At 40.5% G+C, this 20,546-nt stretch overlaps 1 protein-coding gene across 2 annotated transcripts in view; it reads left to right on the top strand.

Annotated features, from left to right (window-relative positions):
* The first annotated feature begins 245 nt into the window (after positions 1-245).
* ANO10 (anoctamin 10) overlaps positions 246-20,546 on the top strand; it is a 243,948-nt gene continuing 223,647 nt past the window's right edge. Inside the window, exons 1-2 of one of the 2 annotated variants that reach the window (XM_007983848.3) lie at positions 246-394; positions 16,397-16,549. In XM_007983848.3, the coding sequence (XP_007982039.1) occupies positions 16,411-16,549 (139 nt within the window). In that variant the 5' untranslated portion in view covers positions 246-394; positions 16,397-16,410. The remainder of the gene's footprint in view (positions 395-16,396; positions 16,550-20,546) is intronic. The other variant, XM_007983847.3, reaches the window with a different exon arrangement.

A 20,546-nucleotide genomic window follows, 5' to 3' on the forward strand; every position in this document is an offset into this window, starting at 1 on the left:
GGTGCTACAGTACGTTAGATACGCCCCTCCCTTTCTCCCAGCCTGGGCTCCGTTCCAGGCGACAGCCCAATCAGGGCTGCCTTTTGTTTCTTCGGAGCGGTTCCCGTCTGGGTTCTCGTCCACGACGACCGCCCAGTGAGGCCCCGCCCCTCCCACCGCGGTTCCGCCCCTCCCGGAGCGACCGTCCAGTGAGGCCCTGCCTCTCCCGCCGCGGCCCCGCCGCCCCCTGCGTGTGACCGCGTCTAGGCCCCGCCGCGTCCGCCACGCCCAGCGCTCGGCAGCGCCCGCCCCACTGGCCTGGCCCGCCCCCCGCACCCGGCGCTCTTTTGCCCGGCCTCCGGTTCTCGCCGGCTCTCTGGCCAGCCCCCGAAGACGTGGAGCGCTGCGGCGGCCGGTGAGTGGGGAAGGGCACCTCGGACCCCCAGCTGTTGGGGGCAGTGCCCGGCTCCGTGCAGCGACAGAGCCCCGGCCACTGCAGGCTCCAGGAGTTCCTCCCGGCCGCCGCCCTGCGTTCCCGGGCCGCCTCCCGGTGCCGGCACCCCTGGGGATGGGAAGTGGGACCAGGATAGGCGCGGAGGCTGTGGGGGCAGGGATGAGTGAAGGTGTTGCGGGTAGTGGACGTCGCAGGGGAGGGGAGAGGTTTATAGAGGGAATATGGGTCTGGGGCGAGGGTTTGAGTCCTGAGAGACGCGCGATGAGGCTGAAATTTGGGGCTGGTGGAGTCAGGATGGGGGATGTTAGGGGGCTCAGCGCTCTGGGGAAGGAGGCAGTGAGTGGGGTGGTTGGCGGAGCGGAGTGAAGGGTGGTTTTTAGAAGGGCCAGCTCGGGGTCCCGGGATTCTTGCTTCCTGGGCAGTCCGGGGATCAGGGCGGGCAAGGCTGTCTCCAAGCGGGTTTGGCCGGAGCGGACTTGCAGGATAATGCTCACATTGAGGTGATTGGGTTTCCAGGCTTTTGACTGGGACATACTGTGCAGTTTAAATAATAGATACCTGTCTGGCTGGTACCTGGGACACCTGAGAAACGTGGATGGAATGGGGTTCTCCCCTACAGGCAGCGTCTGATTTTCTGGGTGCCTTCACAGCACCAGCATTGGTGTGCGCTGCCTTCTGTAAAACCGTATATTCCAACAGAACGGTGTATGGAGATCCCAGACTTAAAAAGTGCAGCTGAGGTTTATTCAGACTCAGGACACAGTTGTATCATATTGCCTTAAATCCTGCGGAGTTTAATCCCGTGGGGTTTAAAGCGGTTAAATCCACTTTGTAGTGTAGACTTTTAATTTAAAGTCATACAAATCTAGAGGACTAGATGTTTTCTAAGGGCCCATTCTGCATGATAAACAGTTTAAAATTCAATGTGGAAAGTAAATCATCTGTTCTGAACAGCTGTTGCTGAAAGAATCGTAGAGTTGCAGATGAATGAAATTTGAAAGCTCTAAAATAATGGAAGGGCATAGAAAAGGCTTGGTAAATTGGGGCGTATATGCACTTAAACCCATTGAAACTTTTTTCTTTTCTTTTCTTTTTGAGACGAAGTCTTGCTCTGTCACCCAGACTGGAGTGCAGTGGCACAATCTCTGCTCACTGCAACCTCCGCCTCTCGGGTTCAAGCGATTCTCCCGCCTCAGCCTCCCGAGTAGCTGGGATTACAGGCGCCCGCCACCATGCCTGGCTAATTTTTGTGTTTTTAATAGAGATAGGGTTCCACCATGTTGGCCAGGCTGGTCATGAACTCCTGACCTCAGGTAATCGTCCCACCTTGGCCTCCCAAAGTGCTGAGATTACAGACGTGAGCCACCGCGCCTGGCTAACTTTTTTCACTGTAGACACCTTTGGAAGACAGAGAAAAGTATAAGGATGAAAATTAAAATCTGTAGTTTTGCCACATGTAATAACATTTTGATGCATTTCTTCCTAATTTTTGTATTTTTGTGTATATGAATGTACACAAAATTAGGGTAGTGTTGTTACATAATTGGGGTAATAATGTCATATTACTTCATACTTTTGCTTTTTCTTTCCACCTTACATTTTCTCACTTAGCATTTTTGTGGATCAGATTCTTCTTAAACATCTTTGAAAATGCTTATATAATCATCATGTGGATTCATTCTTTTATTAAATATTAGAGTTTTAGTTATGTGCCTAGTACTGTGCTTGGAGGTGAAAAATCATTGTTGCTCAAATAGATATATTTGTCATGGCTTGCATGACAGCTGTACTAAGCCTGTTTCTCATCTATCAGTTAAATTGTCTCTAGCCTTCTGTTTTTATAAGCAATAAACCTTTGTTTTAATGGTTACAAGCACACAATAAGTCTCATGTCATGTGTGAATCAAAACCTGTAATTTTTAATGTGTATGAGTTTTTGTGTGTATGTGTTAGGAAATTACAGAATTTTGGGGGGAAGAGGATTTTTTTTTGGGGGGGGGGGCAAGGTCTCACTCTGTTGCCCAGGCTGGAGTGTGTGCAGTGGTGCAGTCACAGCTCACTGCAGCCTCGACCTCTGGGCTCAGGTGATCCTCCCATCTCAGCCTCCTGGGTAGCTGGGACTACAGGCAGGAGCTTCACCATATCCAGCTAATTTTTTAAAAAATTTATTTATTGTAGAGACAGGGTTTTGCCATGTTGCCCAGGCTGGTCTTGAACTCCTGAGCTCAATGGATCCACCTGCCATGGCCTCCCAAAGTGCTGGGATTACAGGCCTGAGTTACTGTGCCCAGCCCATGGAAGAGGCTCTTTTTAAAAAGTTTCTTGTTTCGAAATAATTTTAGATTTACAGAAAATTGCAAACTAGTACAAATTTCCTTATGCCCTTCACCTAGCTTCCCCAGATGTGAACATCTTAGATGATGATGGTACACTTGTTAAAACCAGGAAATTGACATTGATACAATTCTATTGTGTAATCTACAGACCTTATTCAAATTTCACTAATTGTCCCGCCAATGTTTAGGATCCAGTCTGAGATCCTACACTGTATTTAATTGTCATATGTCCTTAGCCTCTGTTAACCTGGGCATCCTCTTAAAAAGAATGACCTGGTGCAGACCTGTAAAGTGAAGCAGGCCTCCTAGAAAGCACACATCTGCCCTGAATTCATATCCAAAACCCATCCCTTAGAAGGAGATATTTATCTTCCTTTTCTATATAAATAGACTACTGTTTGATTAAGATGTATAACATGGCAGGGTGCTGTGGCTCACGCCTGTAATCCCAGCACTTTGGGAGGCTGAGGTGGGTGGATCACGAGGTCAGGAGATCGAGACCATCCTGGCTAACATGGCAAAACCCCATCTGTACTAAAAATACAAAAAAAATTAGCTGGGCTTGGTGGTGGGCACCTGTAGTCCCAGCTACTCGGGAGGCTGAGGCAGGAGAATGGCGTGAACCCGGGAGGTGGAGCTTGCAGTGGGCAGAGATTGCCCCATTGTACTCCAGCCTGGGTGACAGAGTGAGACTCTGTCTCAAAAGAAAACAAAAAACAACACAAAAAGATGTATAACCAATAAGGTACCTTTTAATTACTTTTATATGCCATTTCTAAATCATCTGGGAGTTACAGAATAGAAAGGATGATCTGAATAATCCATGCTTATTATCTCTTTTATTAGTCTATGAATTGGCAGTGCGAGTCTTTCAAAAATAGAGTGCCAGATGCTGACTCTAGTCCTTGGGTCTTTTGGAGGAAAGAGTAATGGCCTTTACTCTTTACCAAGTGTGACCAACTTGTCCCAGTTTTAAAGGTCTGTGTCTTGGGAACTTCTTCAGCCCAGGGCAACCTCACAGCCTCTAGAGCATTTCTACTAAGAAGCCAGAGTGTATTTCTGACATGATTCTAGCCAAAACAAGCAAACTCTTGGCAGTATCGGGGTAGTGAGAGTAGATGGAAGCATGAGTGAGAGGAGGAAATACTCTTGTTTTCCTCACTGGTGCTTCCATGGCTAGACCCAACTGGGTGATTGTGTGCAGAGGTCAGTGCAGCATCTAATCAGGCCTGGGCCTGGGCTGTCGTGGCAGGACTATCTTCAGTATCCTGTGTCTCATCTCTCTTGGACCTTCTTGTGGAATCCTGAGGGCAGGGAGTTCCCTCAGGGAGTGGTCCTTACCAGCTTCCCTAAGTTATCTGCGTTACCGAGAAACTATTATAGTAAGGATGGGTGTATGCGGGGCTGATTTTCCACTCTCATGTCTATCTACATCTGTGTAACTCCCCAAGGCAGCTGCCCTAGGTACAAGGAGGGAGGCTCCCACAGTTGCTCTCACAATTAACTGCCTGCCTGTAGGTAAGTAGTGTCTCCGCATCTCAGGTCCTCTGGAGATGGCCTGGCCCTCTTTTAGCCTGGCAATTAAAATTGCAACTTTTGTCCTATGGAGATTCCTCTCATCTTCCAGCTTGAGCAGTGTGGCCCTTCATTTTTCTCTTAGTGAAGTGTTTCCTATTCTGCTTCATAACTGAGAATACTTTTCGTTCCTTCTCCTTGAATCTGGAATAAGGTGATTCCTGAAGACAGTGTTATGCATTTCCTTCTTAACCTTTGAGTTTGTGATAATTCCATTGACTTTTTTTTTCTTTACCCAAACTCAGGGAAAGAATAATCCCCAGAATAAATATTCCATTATTCTTTTCCTGATCCTTGTTAAAGTAACTCCCAAATCTCCACACACTCCCCTGACCTCTCTGTGGTGAACTTAGTGTGTTTCTCTACATCTTGACCACAATGGTCAGACTTTATCTCTTGTGGGCCAGTGATCCAGTTGTTAATGTAAAATGTAAAAGCCACATTAATTTAACTTATTTGTAGGTCTCTCTTTGACCCTGTGTGCAATTCAACACATGATAAAGAACACAATTTGGGATCGCTGTCTCTTGATCCCATGCCACAGGGCCTGTGTGGAACCTGGCCGCTCTGTGCCTTATAATCAGCCTGGCTACTGTCCTGGCTGAGAGTCCCGATCAAAGGGGGATATTGGCTGCAATAGCAGTAATCATTCTACCCTCTGGTGCCCAGGAAGTCTGTATGGTCAAATCATTGTTTTTAGATTGGCTCCCAACTGGAACCATAAGGTTTGTGCTACACCTGTGGGAACACTTAAAGCCTTCATGTCCCCGTCTGGTATTTTGGTTCCACTTCTTCATCTTGTATGCTTGGTAATGGTAGAGCAAGTTCCCATTAAGACCCTCTGGTAAAAGTAGATTCCAGAACTCAGTTTAGGCCAAGGCTGCCATGAGGCTTCTTGTTTCCACCACTTTATACCTTACACTTGATATTTACGTCATTGGGCCAGCTAGAGAAGAGAGATTGGAGCAAGCCTGGCCAGGGAACTGCAAGATGAAAGTCTGTCACATCCTTAACCCTGCTGCATGTAAAAACACAGAGAGGGGCAGGAATCCCCCAAAGAGAGGGGATCCCCAGAGGTTTTACTATACAGGTAATTCCCTGAGGAGTGGACATACCCAGGTGGGATTACCACATGGGGACAGACATTTCCTGAGCAGAGGGCACCCCTGGATGGAACTGCAGGGACAGAAAGAAGAGACAGATTAAGTAAGCTGGCCTGTATGTGCGCTGTGGCATAATGACTGGCGCAAGTGTAGAGTGACTGAAAATGGGCACAAGAGGAGCAGAGCTGCTGCTTACTGTGGACTGTGTCTCTGTAGTGTTCAAAGCTCCAAGAGCATCTTACGTCCTGGAGCCTTACAGGGGCTCGGCTTACCAGCCTCCACTAAAAAAGCCCAGCAGCCTGTCTTCCCTCTGCCTACATGATTCTCATTTCTTAAAGCAGAATCCAAGTAATGCCAGCACTTGTGTTGGTCTTGAGATTATTATTGAGCTGCAGCATGCAGCTGCATGATTGTAGCAAAGGTAGTGTTATTTTTGATGATGAGGGCAAAATATGGGCTTTGACTTTATTGACTGGTAAGTTCACAAAAAAACCCCCAAAAAACAAGGTTGTCTTCTGATGGCATGGTGTTGTTCAAAGAGCGTTGGATTCCAGTTCTGCTTCTGCCACACTGGTGGTGTGACTTTGGCTCTGAGTAACATGATAGTGAGGGGCTAACTGATCTCCAAGATTCCTTCCCCTCCTAAAGAGTCTATCGTTGTCCAGCTCTCTGAAGCTTTGCAGTCTCCTGGATAGGAGCTGGATGGAAGATGATATGCTTATGTATGGATCCTTTTATTTCACATACTGTTGAGTGTGTGACCTTTCCTCAGAATAAACCAAATTTTAAATCTAGGTAGCTTTTATACAAGGTTGGCATGCTTTTAATCTGGTGAAGAAAAGCAAAATATCTTGTATCATATAGTTAAAAAATACCATTTGGCGGCCGGGTACAGTGGCTCACACCTGTAATCACAACACTTTGGGAGGCTGAGGCGGGTGGATCACAAGGTCAGGAGATCGAGACCATCCTGGCTAACACAGTGAAACCCCATCTCTACTAAAAATACAAAAACTTAGCTGGGTGTGGTGGCATGCGTCTATAGTCACAGCTACTCGGGAGGCTGAGGCAGGAGAATCACTTAAACCCAGGAGGCGGAGGTTGCAGTGAGCCGAGATCGTGCCACTGCGCTCCAGCCTGGGCAACAGAGCAAGACTACATCTGAAAAAAAAAAACCCAAATATATATATATGTATGTATGTATATTTAACCTCTTTCACCTAAGTTTTCTCATTGGTAAAGTGGAAGCATTAAAGTTTCTTCTTCAAGGGTGAGGATTAATTCACATAAAAATGGACACTGGTCTACAGCCCAGTGTCTTGCTTGTAGTAAATCATTAGCAAATGATAGCTGGTGTCATTTTGATATTACTATGTATTTATTATATATATTTATATGATCATACTTTACATTTTTTACCTTACAATGTGTTGGGAAATCTCTCCATGTTAATAAATATAGTTGGGTCTGTATCTCAGTATTAATGGTTCTATTGTATTCTATTGTACCAGACTTTAGCCAGTTTCTTGTTGATGGACATTGAAGTATTAAGTTGTTTTTTGCCATAAATGCATAAATAAAAATCTATAATGAACTTTTACATGCATATTTGGCTTAATTATCTTTTTGAGATAAATTCCATAAAAAACTGTAATGAACTATGTATGTATTTTGTTTAGTTTTCTTCTAAGAATTTGGGATAAGTTCTTAGAAATGGCATTGTTATGTTGAAGAGTATGAATATTTCATATTATTTTTCTTGTTGCCTCTCTGCTTTCTGGAAATGTGATATCAAATTATGACATCTGTCAGCAATGTGTGAAAATGCTAGATTTTCTACACCTATCCCCAAACTGGGTTCTTTCCATCTTTTAGCTTCAGCTGATTTGAAAAGGGAAAAGTATCTTATTGTTACTTTGCATTTTTTAAATTGGTGACTCTGGACACCTTCTCAAATGTGTCTTGGCATATTTCTTTTATGAGTTGTATTTTTCTGTTTTTGTATTTTCTGTTGTTGATTTGTAAGAACTCTTTGTATATCAGGGATAGTGAAATTTGTCTGTCATATTGCAAATATTGTTAAGGTTGTGCCTTGTATAATGAAAGGCATAAAGTATCTCAAATGAGAATAATCAGTGAGCAAATAATATATGAGTTTGTAGATAGTGGTCATATACATGTTTAGAATGGAAACCTGCTTTTAGTGTCTCAGCAAAATTGTTTCATGATCTGGTTATTATGAATAAGGTTGTCCTTTTATTACTCACATTGAACAATGCATAAATGTTCAAAAACGTTGACCTTTAATGCATGTCCCCACATACTCTGCTAAACACTTTATTGTTCCCTTAAACTAGCCATTCTTTCCAACTTTGCTGTTTTTTCACACATAGTTATTCTTGCCATATCCAAGGCTGGAAACCTTGGGGTTATCTGTGTATTTAGCGTAAGTTGAATGCTGTCTGGCTCCCATCATCCCTTCCCAGACAGTGTCCTCTCCTGAGGCCACCCCTACTTTTTGGGTTCCTGCTACTGTACTTAGCCCATGAGTTAGAATAATTTGATGTGTGCTTGCTTCTGCTACTAGACTAAGGGCTCCTCAAAAGCAAGATGTAGACTTTATTTACCTTTGTACCTTTAGACTCTCATGGCTTGGCTCATAGTAAGCACATGATAAGTGTTTATTATATTTGGTATTTTCATTTTGAAGGTGATGAACTCAGCTTCTGTATTCTACTGGTAGGTTAATATTCTTCCCCACCAGCTTTTTATTATGAAAAATTTCAGCCAAGAGAGTTAAAAGAATACCACAAAGAATACCCATATTCTCACCCAACAGATTTACTTACTGAGATTCGTATTACTCTGACACAAAATCCTCTGCTCAGAAACCTACAAGAATGTACTGGCCACTGGATCAGATGTAAACTATAGCATTTGTTATCCTTAAATGGCTGCATCTAATAAAACGTAGCCCTCTGTTCTGGTCAGGCCAGTCTTCTTATTGTTCTTTTCCCATGCTGTCTTTATTCTTGCTTCATTGATTTTACACATTGTTCCCTTTTGTAGAACATGCGTCCCCCATTGTCTGGTCCAGAATTTTTATGCATTAAGTGTTCTGACTGCATTATTAGCTATTTTAGGTGACCACTAGATTTTGTCTTGAACTGATTTCCTTTGTTGAACCTAGCATGTTGAATATTGATTTGGCTGGTATTTTTCAATAGCATTCCTGATACATTTGGAGTATAATTTGATTTTTTGTTGTTGTTGTTTTTTGAGACAGAGTCTTTGTCTGTCAGCCAGGCTGGAGTACAGTGGTACGACCTTGGCTCACTGCAACCTCTGCCTCCCAGGTTCAAGCAATTCTCTTGCTTCAGCCTCCCGAGTAGCTGGGATTACAGGCGTTCGCCACCATGCCTGGCTAATTTTTATATTTTTAGTAGAGACGGGATTCCACCATGTTGGCCAGACTGGTCTCAGACTCCTGACCTCAGGTGATCGACCCACCTCTGCCTCCCAAAGTGTTGGGATTATAGGTGTGAGCCACCGCCCCTAGCCTGGAGTATAATTTTAATCCAACATTCACTTAGAACACCTTTTTTGCCCCTGACAATACCTAAGCTCTGTTAGAGGAAAAAAAAGTTGAATAGTTCAAGCAAGATATCCTGAATCTGTTTAATCAGATTGCCGCAAGATTATGGTTTCTACTGAAGAAAGGAAAAATGTTATACAGTGTTGGCCACTTCCTTTGTGATTGTTCCCTTGAGTTTGATTTACCTTTGTACTTTGGAGTCATTAAAGCTTGTATGAAGTGCACAGTTAGAATAAGTGTGTCTAACGTCTGAAAATTGCCCTGGTTGAGAATCACTGGGTTAGATAGGGTCACCTGAAAAACATTTTAGAGCAAGGCCTTTAAGCCTTAAGTGACTGACTCCATTTGTACATCTCCAGGTTGGCTCCACTATTTTGCAAGCTTCGTTACAGAGCTGAAGGTGGTGTCCCTGAGAAAGTTAGGGAAACTGGGAAGGAAGCTGAGGCTGGGGAGAAGTTTATGATTAGTTTTGGTTTTACTGAGACAAGTGTTAGTGCGATAACAGTGTTGGAAACTCCTGAGGGAGCTCAACTTAGAAGACGAAACTAGCGACAGATTACAAAGACAGCAACACAGAGGTTAGAGTTTGAATTTAAGAGAAAGAAAGAGGGTTTAGAGGGAGAAATAATATAGAAAGAAGGCAAAGGTCTTGGGATTGTTTCTTGGGCATATATATATATTATATTTAATTTTCTTCGTTCCACTGCACTCAAAGGAGAAATGATTTGGGCATATTTTTGCAGATAGTGTTGGGAGAAGCCAGAAGGAAAAGGAGATTCTAGAGGAAGGGAGAGAATCAAGATAATAAAGCATTCTGGAAACCAAGGAAAGAGTCTATGATAACTTTGAATTTAAATGGAAGCGTTTTGTTTTTTGTGCATCTAAAAGTGTTGTTATTATTTTTTAACAGCAAGTTTGGGCTATTCCAACAAGAGTATCTTTGACACACTAGATAGACTACCTCTACCCTGTGGCTACTTACTGTCAGACTTATCGTATTTGTTCTTGCTGGTTAGAGCTGGAAACTTGATCAGAGTTGACTAGAATTTCTCTGAAGAAAGTTTAATTGCAGAGTTTTAATATTCTATTTATACTAGTAGCCAATAATAAAAAGGTTACCATTTGTTGCATGCCTACGATGTGGCAAGCACTGTGCTGTACATGTCTCTCATTTCCTGTCACACCATTCAGTGTGGCATGTACTTTTATTTTTTATTTTATTTTATTTTATTTTTTTTGAGAAGGAGTCTCACTCTGTCACCCAGGCTGGAGTGCAGTGGTCGGATCTCGGCTCACTGCAAGTGCCGCCTCCCGGGTTTATGCCATTCTCCTGCCGCAGCCTCCCGAGTAGCTGGGACTACAGGCGCCCGCCACCTCACCCGGCTAGTTTTTTTGTATTTTTTAGTAGAGACGGGGTTTCACCGTGTTAGCCAGGATGGTCTCGATCTCCTGACCTTGTGATCTGCCTGTCTCGGCCTCCCAAAGTGCTGGGATTACAGGCTTGAGCCACCGCGCCCGGCCGCATGTACTTTTATTAATCCCACTTTACAGAAGAGGATAAATAAATTGCCTAAGGTCACATAACTGAGAGGTCATGAATTGAATTTGAATTTATGTCTGTCTGTCTCCAGAGATTAAGCTCTTAACCAATTCTAATAGACATAATTAACCAAAGTCCAAACCACTAGAACAAAACAAGACAGAGGGATTGTATGCTATTAATCAGAGTAAGCTAGACTGCTGTATTGTTTAAATCCTGATGCATGTAATATGCTCAAACATAATAGATTTCTCACTCATGTAACTGTTCAAGGCAGGTATTCTGGATTGGTGGGTGGCTTAACTTCCTTCTGATTTAGAAAGCCATACTTTCCTGTGTTGTATCTCCCCAGTATCCCAAGGGCCCATGGAAAGGGAAAGAAAACATTGTGGAGAGATAGAGCTACTCCCTTAAAAGTCTTCGTCTGGAGTTGTGAGTACTTCTGCTCACATACTATTGTCTAGAATTTAGTCCCATGCTCACCTAACTCCAACTGTGTGGAAAATATAGCCTAGCCGTGTACTTAGACAAAGAAAGGGAGAGTGGATTTCAGAGGATAGCTCAAATCTCTGCCACAGGAACGAAGGAAAAAGGATTGGGTAGAGAACTAGACAAGAAACCCTAAATAAGGTCTTGAAGATTCTCTTGATATTCTCCTGAAGTTATCCTAAAAATGCAGGTTCTTTTGGGGTTCATTTCAGTCAATAGGATACAATTTCATAGGCTTTCATTTTTATAGATTGGTAAGGACTACTTATTAATTGGCCATTAAATAAATTATAGAGGATTACTGGTATTTAGTATTCATAAAATAAAATTGGTATACTTCTAGAGTTTATTGAAGTCTAATTCAGCAATCTACTAAAATGTCTAGCTGTTTTTCTGTGCCTGACAGTGTTATAAAGATTAATTTGCAGACACTTGCATGTACAGTCATGTGTTGGATAATGACATTTCGGTCAACAACAGACTGCATATATCATGGTCCTATAAGATTATAACAGAGCTGAGAAATTTGTGTCACCTGGTGACATCATAGTATGACACATTAGTCATGTGTTTGTGGTGATGCGGATGTAAACCTACTGTGCTGCCAGTTGCATAAAAGTAGCACATACAGTAATGTACAGTACATAATACCTGACCATGATAATGAACCCATTTTTACTGGTTTATGTATATACTATACTATACTATACTATACTATACTATACTATACTAATACTACACTATACTATACTCTTAATCATTATTTTAGAGTGTACTCCTCCTTATATTAAAAAAAGTTAACTGTAAAACAGCCTCAGGCAGGTCCTTCAGGAGGTATTCCAGAGGAAGGCATTGTTATAGGAGATGACAGCTCCATGTGTGTTACTGCCTCTGAAGACCTTTCTGTAAGACAAGACGTGGAGGTGGAAGACAGTGATATTGATGATCCTGACCCTGTGTAGACCTAGGTTAATGTATTTGTGTCTTAGTTTTTTAACAAAAATGTTTAAAAATTAAAAAAAATTTAAATAGAAAACAGCTTCTAGAATAAAGATATAAATAAAATATTTTTGTACAGCTGTACAATGTTTGTGTCTTACTCAAGTGTTATTACAAAAGTCAAAAAATCAAAAAATTTATAAAGTTACAGTTAGCTAAGGTTAATTTATTATTAAAAAAACTTTTAAAAATATATTTAGTATTGCCTAAATGTACAGTTATAAAGTCTACAGTAGTGTACAATAATGTGCTAGGCCTTCACATTCACTCACCACTCACTCACTCACTCACCCAGAGCAACTTCCAGTCCCGCAAGCTTCATTCATGGTAAATATTCTGTACAGGTGTATTCATTGTTAAGTTTTTATACTGTATTTTCACTGTACTTTTTCTGTGTTTAGATACACAAATACATATTATTGTGTTACAGCTGCCTACAGGATTCAGTGCAGTAACATGCTGTATAGGTTTGTAGCCTTGGACCAATAAGCTATACTGTATAGCCTGGGTATGTCGTAGGTTGTGCCATCTAGGTTTGTATGAGTACACTCTATGATGTTTCCACAACAGTGAAACTGCCCGTTTCTCAGAACTGTCTTTGTCATTAAGTGATGCATGACCGTAAATGGTTGGAATTCTCCAAATTGTCAGAAGGATCCTTTGTTATCAGTTCATTGTTGGTATTGTCTTCAGTTGGTCATGATTTTGGCTTGAGGTTTACTCTTTGGCTGCTGACTATTTTTTGTTATTAATATTTGGGCACTGGGTTACTTGTTTTATATATTTAATTTTGCTTTAGGTCAGAAGATTCTGTAATATGGTTTCACTTTGTCATTTTATCTTGAACTGTTTAGCTCATCTTCAACAGAGTTGTATGGTAGACAATTCAAAATTAAGATTTCATTTAGTAGGAAAAAACATAGAATTTGGATATCTCTAATGACTCTATTTTCTCTAATTTTAAGCTGTATATCATAGGAAACTAACTTCTTGCTTACTATGAGCTTAACAAAGTAACTTCTTCATTCAATTTTCCTCTTGGTTTTTAAAGTATAAATTATAGGGCTTTAGGAAGATTACGTAGAATTTTGTATGTAGGTACCTAGAAAGTGTCTTATATATAGTGAGAAATTCAACAAAAGAGAAATTTAGTAAAGAAGAAATTAAATTTAAAAGGCAGTAGGGGAGTTCCTATATTATGAATGCTGTCTGTTCACTAAATATGAGATTGCTATGTTCTAGATGCCAGATCGTTTGCAATCATTTCTTTCTGTCTTAACACTCTTGGCTGGGCACACTGGCTCACACCTGCAATCCCAGCACTTTGGGAAGCTGAGGAGGGAGGATTGCTTGAGCTTAGTAGTTTGAGACCAGCCTGGACAGCACAGGGAAATCCCATCTCTACAAAGATAAAAAAATTAGCTGGGTGTCATGGCACGCACCTCTGGTCCCAGCTACTTGAAAGGTTAAAGTGGGAGGATTGCTTGGGCTCCAGAGTTTGAGGCTGCAGTGAGCCACAATCACACCACTGCACTCCAGACTAGCCTGGGTGACAGAGCAAGACCCTGTCTCAAACAAAAACAAAAAAAAAAAAAAAAAAGGCCAGGTGCAGTGGCTCACACCTGAAGCTGAAGTCCCAGCATTTGGGGAGGCCAAGGCGAAAGGATCACTTGAGCCCAGATGTTCGAGATGAGCCTGGGCAACATGGCAAAACCCTGTCTCCACAAAAAATACAAAAATTAGCTGGGCGTGGTGGCACATGCTACTGGTTCCAGCGTGGGCAAAAGAGTGAGACCCTGTCTCAAAAACAAAACAAAACCACAAAACAAATACCATTTCATTTTCTTTGGTGGAAATATGCTGATGAATCCTCTCAATTTTTGTGTTTGAAAATGGCTTTATTTCTCTTTTATTCTTGAGGCATATTTTGGCTAAGTGTATAATTTTGGAGTAGCCATAATATTCTCTTGATACACTGAGATACTTTTTCAGTCTAATTATTGCTCTTCAAGGTATTTTGTCTTTATTTTTCTGCTTTAAGATTTTTCTGTCTCTTGGCCTTTCTGATATTTACTACGCTTTAAAAAATTTATCTTGATGGAGGTATATAGAGATTCTTAAATCTGTGCCTTGGTGTATATTTTGTCAGCTTTGGGAAATTCTTGGTCAGTCTCACTTCAGATATTGTTTGTACTCTAATACCTCCCCCATTTAGTTCCTTGTCTCTTACTCTTTTTACTGTATTTTCTTTTTTTTTTTTGTCCTCAGGGCTTAATTCTAGATATTTTCTTTGGGCCTGTGTTATTATTAATTGGTTTTTATCTTTAGGTTTGTCTGATTTTCTGTAAAGCCTTCCTTGGGTTCTCAATTTTGACTCACATTTTTAAATTCTAGAATTTCCATTAAAAATAGTTTTCAGTTCTTTGCCAAAATTATCAATCTTGTCTTTTAGTTCTTTGAATATATGATCATTATTTTAAAGTCTTTTCAACTACATTATTTGGATCTATTATGTGTTTGTTTCTATTGCTTGTTACTATTTTTTGTTTCGTATGTACTAACTTTTCTCCTGATTAATAATATAAACCTAGAATTTAGTTCCTATCAGGGTTATCTAATTCTCGTTCACTATTCTATTTAGAATGTAGCCTTTTCAGGTCCCAGTTCAAAGTGGGGATTTTATCTGACTGTCTTCCTTGATCGGCTCTCTACTAATTACACGTTTTGTCCCCAAGCCTCCCGTGGCCAACAGAAGCCCTGCTTAGCTTCTCACCCTCTCGGCAGAGACCCCAGAGAAACTGGTTGCAAGTTCTTAGCTGTCTTCTGGACTCCATTATTTCCCACTGCCTTGTTTTTTTTTTTTTTTAGAGACAGGGTCTTGCTATGTTGCCCAGGCTGGTCTTGAACTCCTGGGCTCAAGTGATCCTCCAGCCTGTCTCCAAAATAGCTGGGATTACAAGTGTAAGCCACTATGCCCAGCTTAGTTGGCTTTTTGTTATTCACAAATTTTTAAAAATACAGGTCACGTATTCCTTATCCAAAATGCTGGGACCAATAGTGTTTCAGATTTTGGGTTTTTTCAGATTTTGGAATATTTGCATTTATATAATGAGATCTCTTGGGAATGGGACCCAAGGCTAAACGTGAAATTTATGTTTCAAATGCACTTTACACACATTGCCTAAAAGTAATGTTATATAGTATTTTAAGTAATTTTGTGCGTGAGATCAACTTTGTGTTAAGTACTTATGTATGGAATTTTCCACTTGTGGTGTCACATATATATGCACATATTTATGTATGTGACTGTGGGTGTATGTTGTCTAGTTGTCTTCAGCAGAAGAGTTTGAACCCTTTAATCTACTGTCCTGGAAGTGGAAGTCTTGGCTTGTGTTCATAGTTAATGTGTCACTTTGAGGATGTGTAGTTTTGGAGGAAATGTATAGTAGTGGTTCTGCCTAGCTGAGATGGGTACTGTAGAGAGTTCCATATAATTACACCCTGACTACTCATTACCCACTAGCATTTTTCTTTTTCTTTTTCTTTTTTTAGTAGTTATATTCAGCCCAGTTGTCTGCTTCTATAGATTTAACCCCCAGCTATCCTTTCCTCTTCATTGTCATTGTTCAGACCAGTATCAGCTTTTTCTAGACTACTTTAATGGCCCCCTAACTGGCCTCCCACACTCTAGGCTGACCCTTTGTGATCTGTAATAGCTCCCTACTGACTACATCAGTTCCCTGCTCATAATGAATTGGTGACTCCCATTGTATGTTAGACAAAGCCCATTTCCTTTGTAATCTGGGACCCTAGTTGGATACCAGCTCATTGCCACCTTTCTTTCCTCCTACACAAAGTTAATGTTCCAGCCATACCTAACCATTTGTATTTCTCTGAGCCTCTTGGCTGTTTTTTCATCATAATTTTCTAGGGAAATAAAATTTTGTCTACTTAGGATACCTCTCATTGTGTATCTGGCAAACTCCTATTCATTCCTCTGAATCCTGTTCAGATGCCACATTCTTTGAAAATACTTTCTTATTGTGTGACAGCACATTTTACATCGTTATCCTTCATTTACACAAATGTCTATTCTGCTGTATTCTGAGCTGCTTATAGAAAAGGATGGCGTTCTTTCCAAAGCTTGGCTCACACATGTACTTTGAACCATTGGTTGAGTCTGTCATACAACCCATCTGAATCATGAGAAATTTGCTTTGATCTTGGAAGCCAGAATTAGGTATAATTGAGAGAAAATGGAATTCTATAGCATATTTCTCTTTGCCATAATAACAACCCATTTTCACTCTTTATTTTAATTTTCAGCAGATTTGTCAAAGATGAAAGTGACCTTATCAGCTTTGAATACTTCTGAGAGTTCTTTCACGCCTTTGGTGGTCATAGAACTTGCTCAGGATGTCAAAGAAGAAACCAAAGAATGGCTGAAAAACAGAATTATAGCTAAAAAAAAAGATGGAGGTGAGTAAAATAGTCACTACTCAGACTTAGTCTGGCCTCCCACACTGTATGCTCAGTCACTAAAAATGTATTTGCAAATGTGTTTTATAATTTTCATTGATATATTTTATTTACTAATGTTAAATTTTTTGCCTTTTATTATCTGTCTGGGACTTGAAAGGAGGTCCTAAATCAACAGGAGGCTTTAAGTTCCCATGAAACTGAAAGCAGCATGAGTGGTTTTCTTCACAGCTCTAAATAGTATGCCTGCTATAGTGTTTGGTGCATAGTAGGTGCTTAAAAAATATCTGTCAAATGAATGGACAAGTATCTATTGTATGCTCTTTGTGTGCCAGTTATGGTACTAAGGGAGAGAGAAATATAGTCTCTGCCTGCAAAGATGTTACCATCAGGGTAGAAATAAATTTAAAATAAAGAAAAGTACTTGGAAGAGCTGTAACAAAGCAATGCATGGCACGAACAAATGAATCATGTGTATATTTACTGTAAAAGTAAAGGGAAGGGCTAGATGACACTGTGGCAGTACTTTCTGCAGTGGCAAGGAGTGACTTCAGATGCCAAGGTTTAGCCTTCTCTTGAAAGGTGACATGGGTTCCCAGTCTGGGTGAGAAAGCAGCGGGTGTTTTAGTGTTTTACATGAGCAAATATTTTGTAAACTATACAAAACAACACCTTAGTCTGCACAGAGTCTCTGAACACTGGACTAGACTTAGACTCTTAAAAAAAAACAAAAAAAAAAACCAAAACTGTTACTATAAACTGAAGTTATTTCTTAAGAATAAAATTGGAATCAAAGTGGAATTAAAATTTTTTTCAAATAGTTGAACCAGAAGGAAACTTAAAAACAAGAGTATTTGCTTGCAGAAATGTGAGCATTTCACTGATCTTAAGTCTGTTCTTTAAAATTTTTGTGATTTAAGAATTATATAGTATTTCAGTGTGAAAGATTCCAGTGTATTCCCCGCCGTCTTTTTGCCGATTGTGTGCCTCCAGGGACACACAGGGAAGGGATGGGCATCTTTCCACACTTTTTGGGCGATCATAAAAAATCTTCCCAAAAAAGTGTTCAGCATCTTCCAGGTGAAGGGAGTGGATTTATACTCATGTTTACTTTTATTCTCTTCCAACCTGCTATTAAATTGACAATAATAATAAAAATATATAAAAGACCAAAGTCACATGGACCAAAAAAAAAAAAAAAAAAAAAGAAAAAGGAAAAGATACAAGAGCAGCAAAAATTGGAAGCTAGGAAACAGGTGGCTGAATAGTTATTGACTTGTCAGATTTGAGAAAGCCAAAAGTTAAGCTGACAGGGAAGGAAGTTGAGATGCAATTTGGTTTACTCTGCACAATACCCACAATGACTCAGGAATTAGGGACACTGGACCTATGGAGGTGGGGATAAAAGTAGGACCAAGAAGAAAAGGTAACTGGCTGAGATCCATTTAAGAAATAATACAGAGTTTCAAATAGCTAGAAGGAGGATATTGAATGTTCCCAACACAAAGAAATAATAAATGTTTGAGATGATGGGTATGCTAACAACCCTGATCTAAGCACTGTATATTATATATATTGAAACACTACTATGTACTCCATGAATATATACAATTATTATGTGTCAATTAAAATAAAAATAAATAGATCCTTGAATCTCTTCCATATTCTACAACCCCAGCAGAAGACTTGAGGTTTATTCTCTGGAGATGATCAGATGCATGGTTTTTGGCTTAGGAGTCTATACACAATTGAAGGCACAGATTCTGAACTGAAAATAAGATACTGAATACCATTCCCCTTTCCCCGACTCCACCATTCACCTACCAAAGTAATTCAGTTTCCAAAGTATTAGCAGTGAGATTCACACCTCGTAGGACGCAGATTGGACAATCTTTCTTTGGAGAATCTGACCAGCTTAAGACAAAATAACTAAAGGTGCAGAAATCAGGGGGTTGCTAATGGAAAATTATTTGACCAGACTACCTTACATTAAAGGCCATCCTTGATGAGCTCCATCTAAGCCCTCAGAACTTCCGTTTAGCCTCATACAGCCCCTTTCTTAAATGTGAACATGTAATAAAAGATCACCAAACATCTGAGAACAGTTCCTAACATGAAAGAGAAATCTAAAACTAAACATATAAAAGCAACAGACTATTCAGAAGAAGAAAACCAAAAGATAATAAAAATCTCAGCACTCAGAGTTGTGAAAAGATGTAACATCTATAAATCAAGAATAGGATATTATAAAAATCATTTAGGAAAAAAGCAGCTCTTATAAAGTGAAAAGACGAAGTTAAAATGTAAAAACTCAGTAAAATTATTAGAAGATCATGTTGAGAAAAGCCTCCAAGAAAGAAGAGCAAAAAGGTAAAGAATTGGAAAATATGAGAACAAATAAGAAGAAAATTAAAGGACTAGTTCATGAGGTACACGTCTGAATAAAAGGAGTTCTAGAAAGAGAACAAAGAAAAGTGAGGTGTGAGGGCAGAGTGAAGAAAGAGTTCTCCAAGAAGATGATGTTGATAGGTTATCTTTCGTGTCAGTGGATCAAGGAGAGAGACAGCTGGCAGAGAACTTGGGGGATTGGCTTACTGATAGGTACATAATAAACCAAGCAAATGATAAGACAGCAACTTTTGGGAAAATGGAAAGTATGAGAAAGGAAAATCATAGCATACTGTATATAACATGTAGTCATAATCACATACTGACTTGATGTAACCAGAGGATGATTTAACCATATTGTGAGAATAGGTGATGGGAATGATGAATGGAAATGGTGAAGAAGGAAAGTGAGCTAAAAATCCTCATCTTCAATGGTTAAAACTGAAAAATCAAGAAATAGCTCTATAAGCATGTTATTTGATGTCGTGAAAACCATTAACAAAGGAATCACCTGAACAATTTGAAAGGGAAAGGTTAATGGAGGAGAGGAAGACCTTACATTAAAGGCCATCCTTGATGAGCTCTATACAAGCCCTCAGAAATTCCGGTTAAGAACCTCTTTCTTAAACATGAACATGTAATGAAAGATCACCAAACATCTGAGAAAAATGCTCTTTTCCAAAACAAAATGTTGACAAATGGTTCTTCATAAGGGTTATACCAGGCCAGGCATAGTGGCTTATGCCTGTACTCCCAGCACTTTGGGAGGCCACGACAGGAGGATCACTTGAGGTCAGGAGTTCAAGACCAGCCTGGCTAACACAGTGAAACTCCATCGCTACTAAAATTACAAAAATTAGCTGGGCGTGGTTGTGTGAGCCTGTAATCCCAGTTATTTGGAGACTGAAGCAGGAGAATCACTTGAACCTGGAGGTGGAGGTTGCAGTGAGCCAATATCGCACCATTGCACTCTAGCCTGGGTGACAGAGCGAGACACTGTCTCAAAATAAATTAATTAATTAACTAATAAAAAAAGATTATACCAGTTGCTGTCCCACTAAAAATGGCTGGGATGCCTTTCCCCAAAAACTCACTGTGTCTGTTTGGGTCTTCCAAACAAGAGATGGGATTTGATGAACAAGAAGTTTATTGAGAGAAATATTTGTGGAAAGAAGGAGGAGGGAGCAAGAGTGGGTCTAGAGAGCCTTCAGACTTTGTCAGTTTGACACTTGTGAAAGGAGAGAAGAAAGGAAGGAGAATTGAGTCGGAAGAGCCTCAGACCACATCCCAGTTCTGAGAAACTAACAGCCAGGCTTAAAGTTGCCCTTTAAAGGAAACTTATGTTGTGCAGAAATGGCCTTGTTCCAGTATCCCCTCTGTGCCCAGCTGATGGCTGGAGGCAGCTGGGGGAAGCATCTTAACGTGTGGCAACAGGAGCCTGGCAGTCAACCCTGTTCTTCAAAGCAGATTGTCTTGAAGGGAGAGCTGGTGGAGTGGGGTACCTTCACAGCTACCACGCTCACCAACCTGTTATCAAACTTTCCATCTTTGCAGTTTGAGAAGTGAGAAACAGCATATTGGTATAGTTTTTACATTCGTCTTAATATGA

This window comes from Chlorocebus sabaeus, chromosome 22 (assembly GCF_047675955.1).
Source record: "Chlorocebus sabaeus isolate Y175 chromosome 22, mChlSab1.0.hap1, whole genome shotgun sequence".
In the NCBI taxonomy this organism is placed as follows: Eukaryota; Metazoa; Chordata; class Mammalia; order Primates; family Cercopithecidae; genus Chlorocebus; species Chlorocebus sabaeus.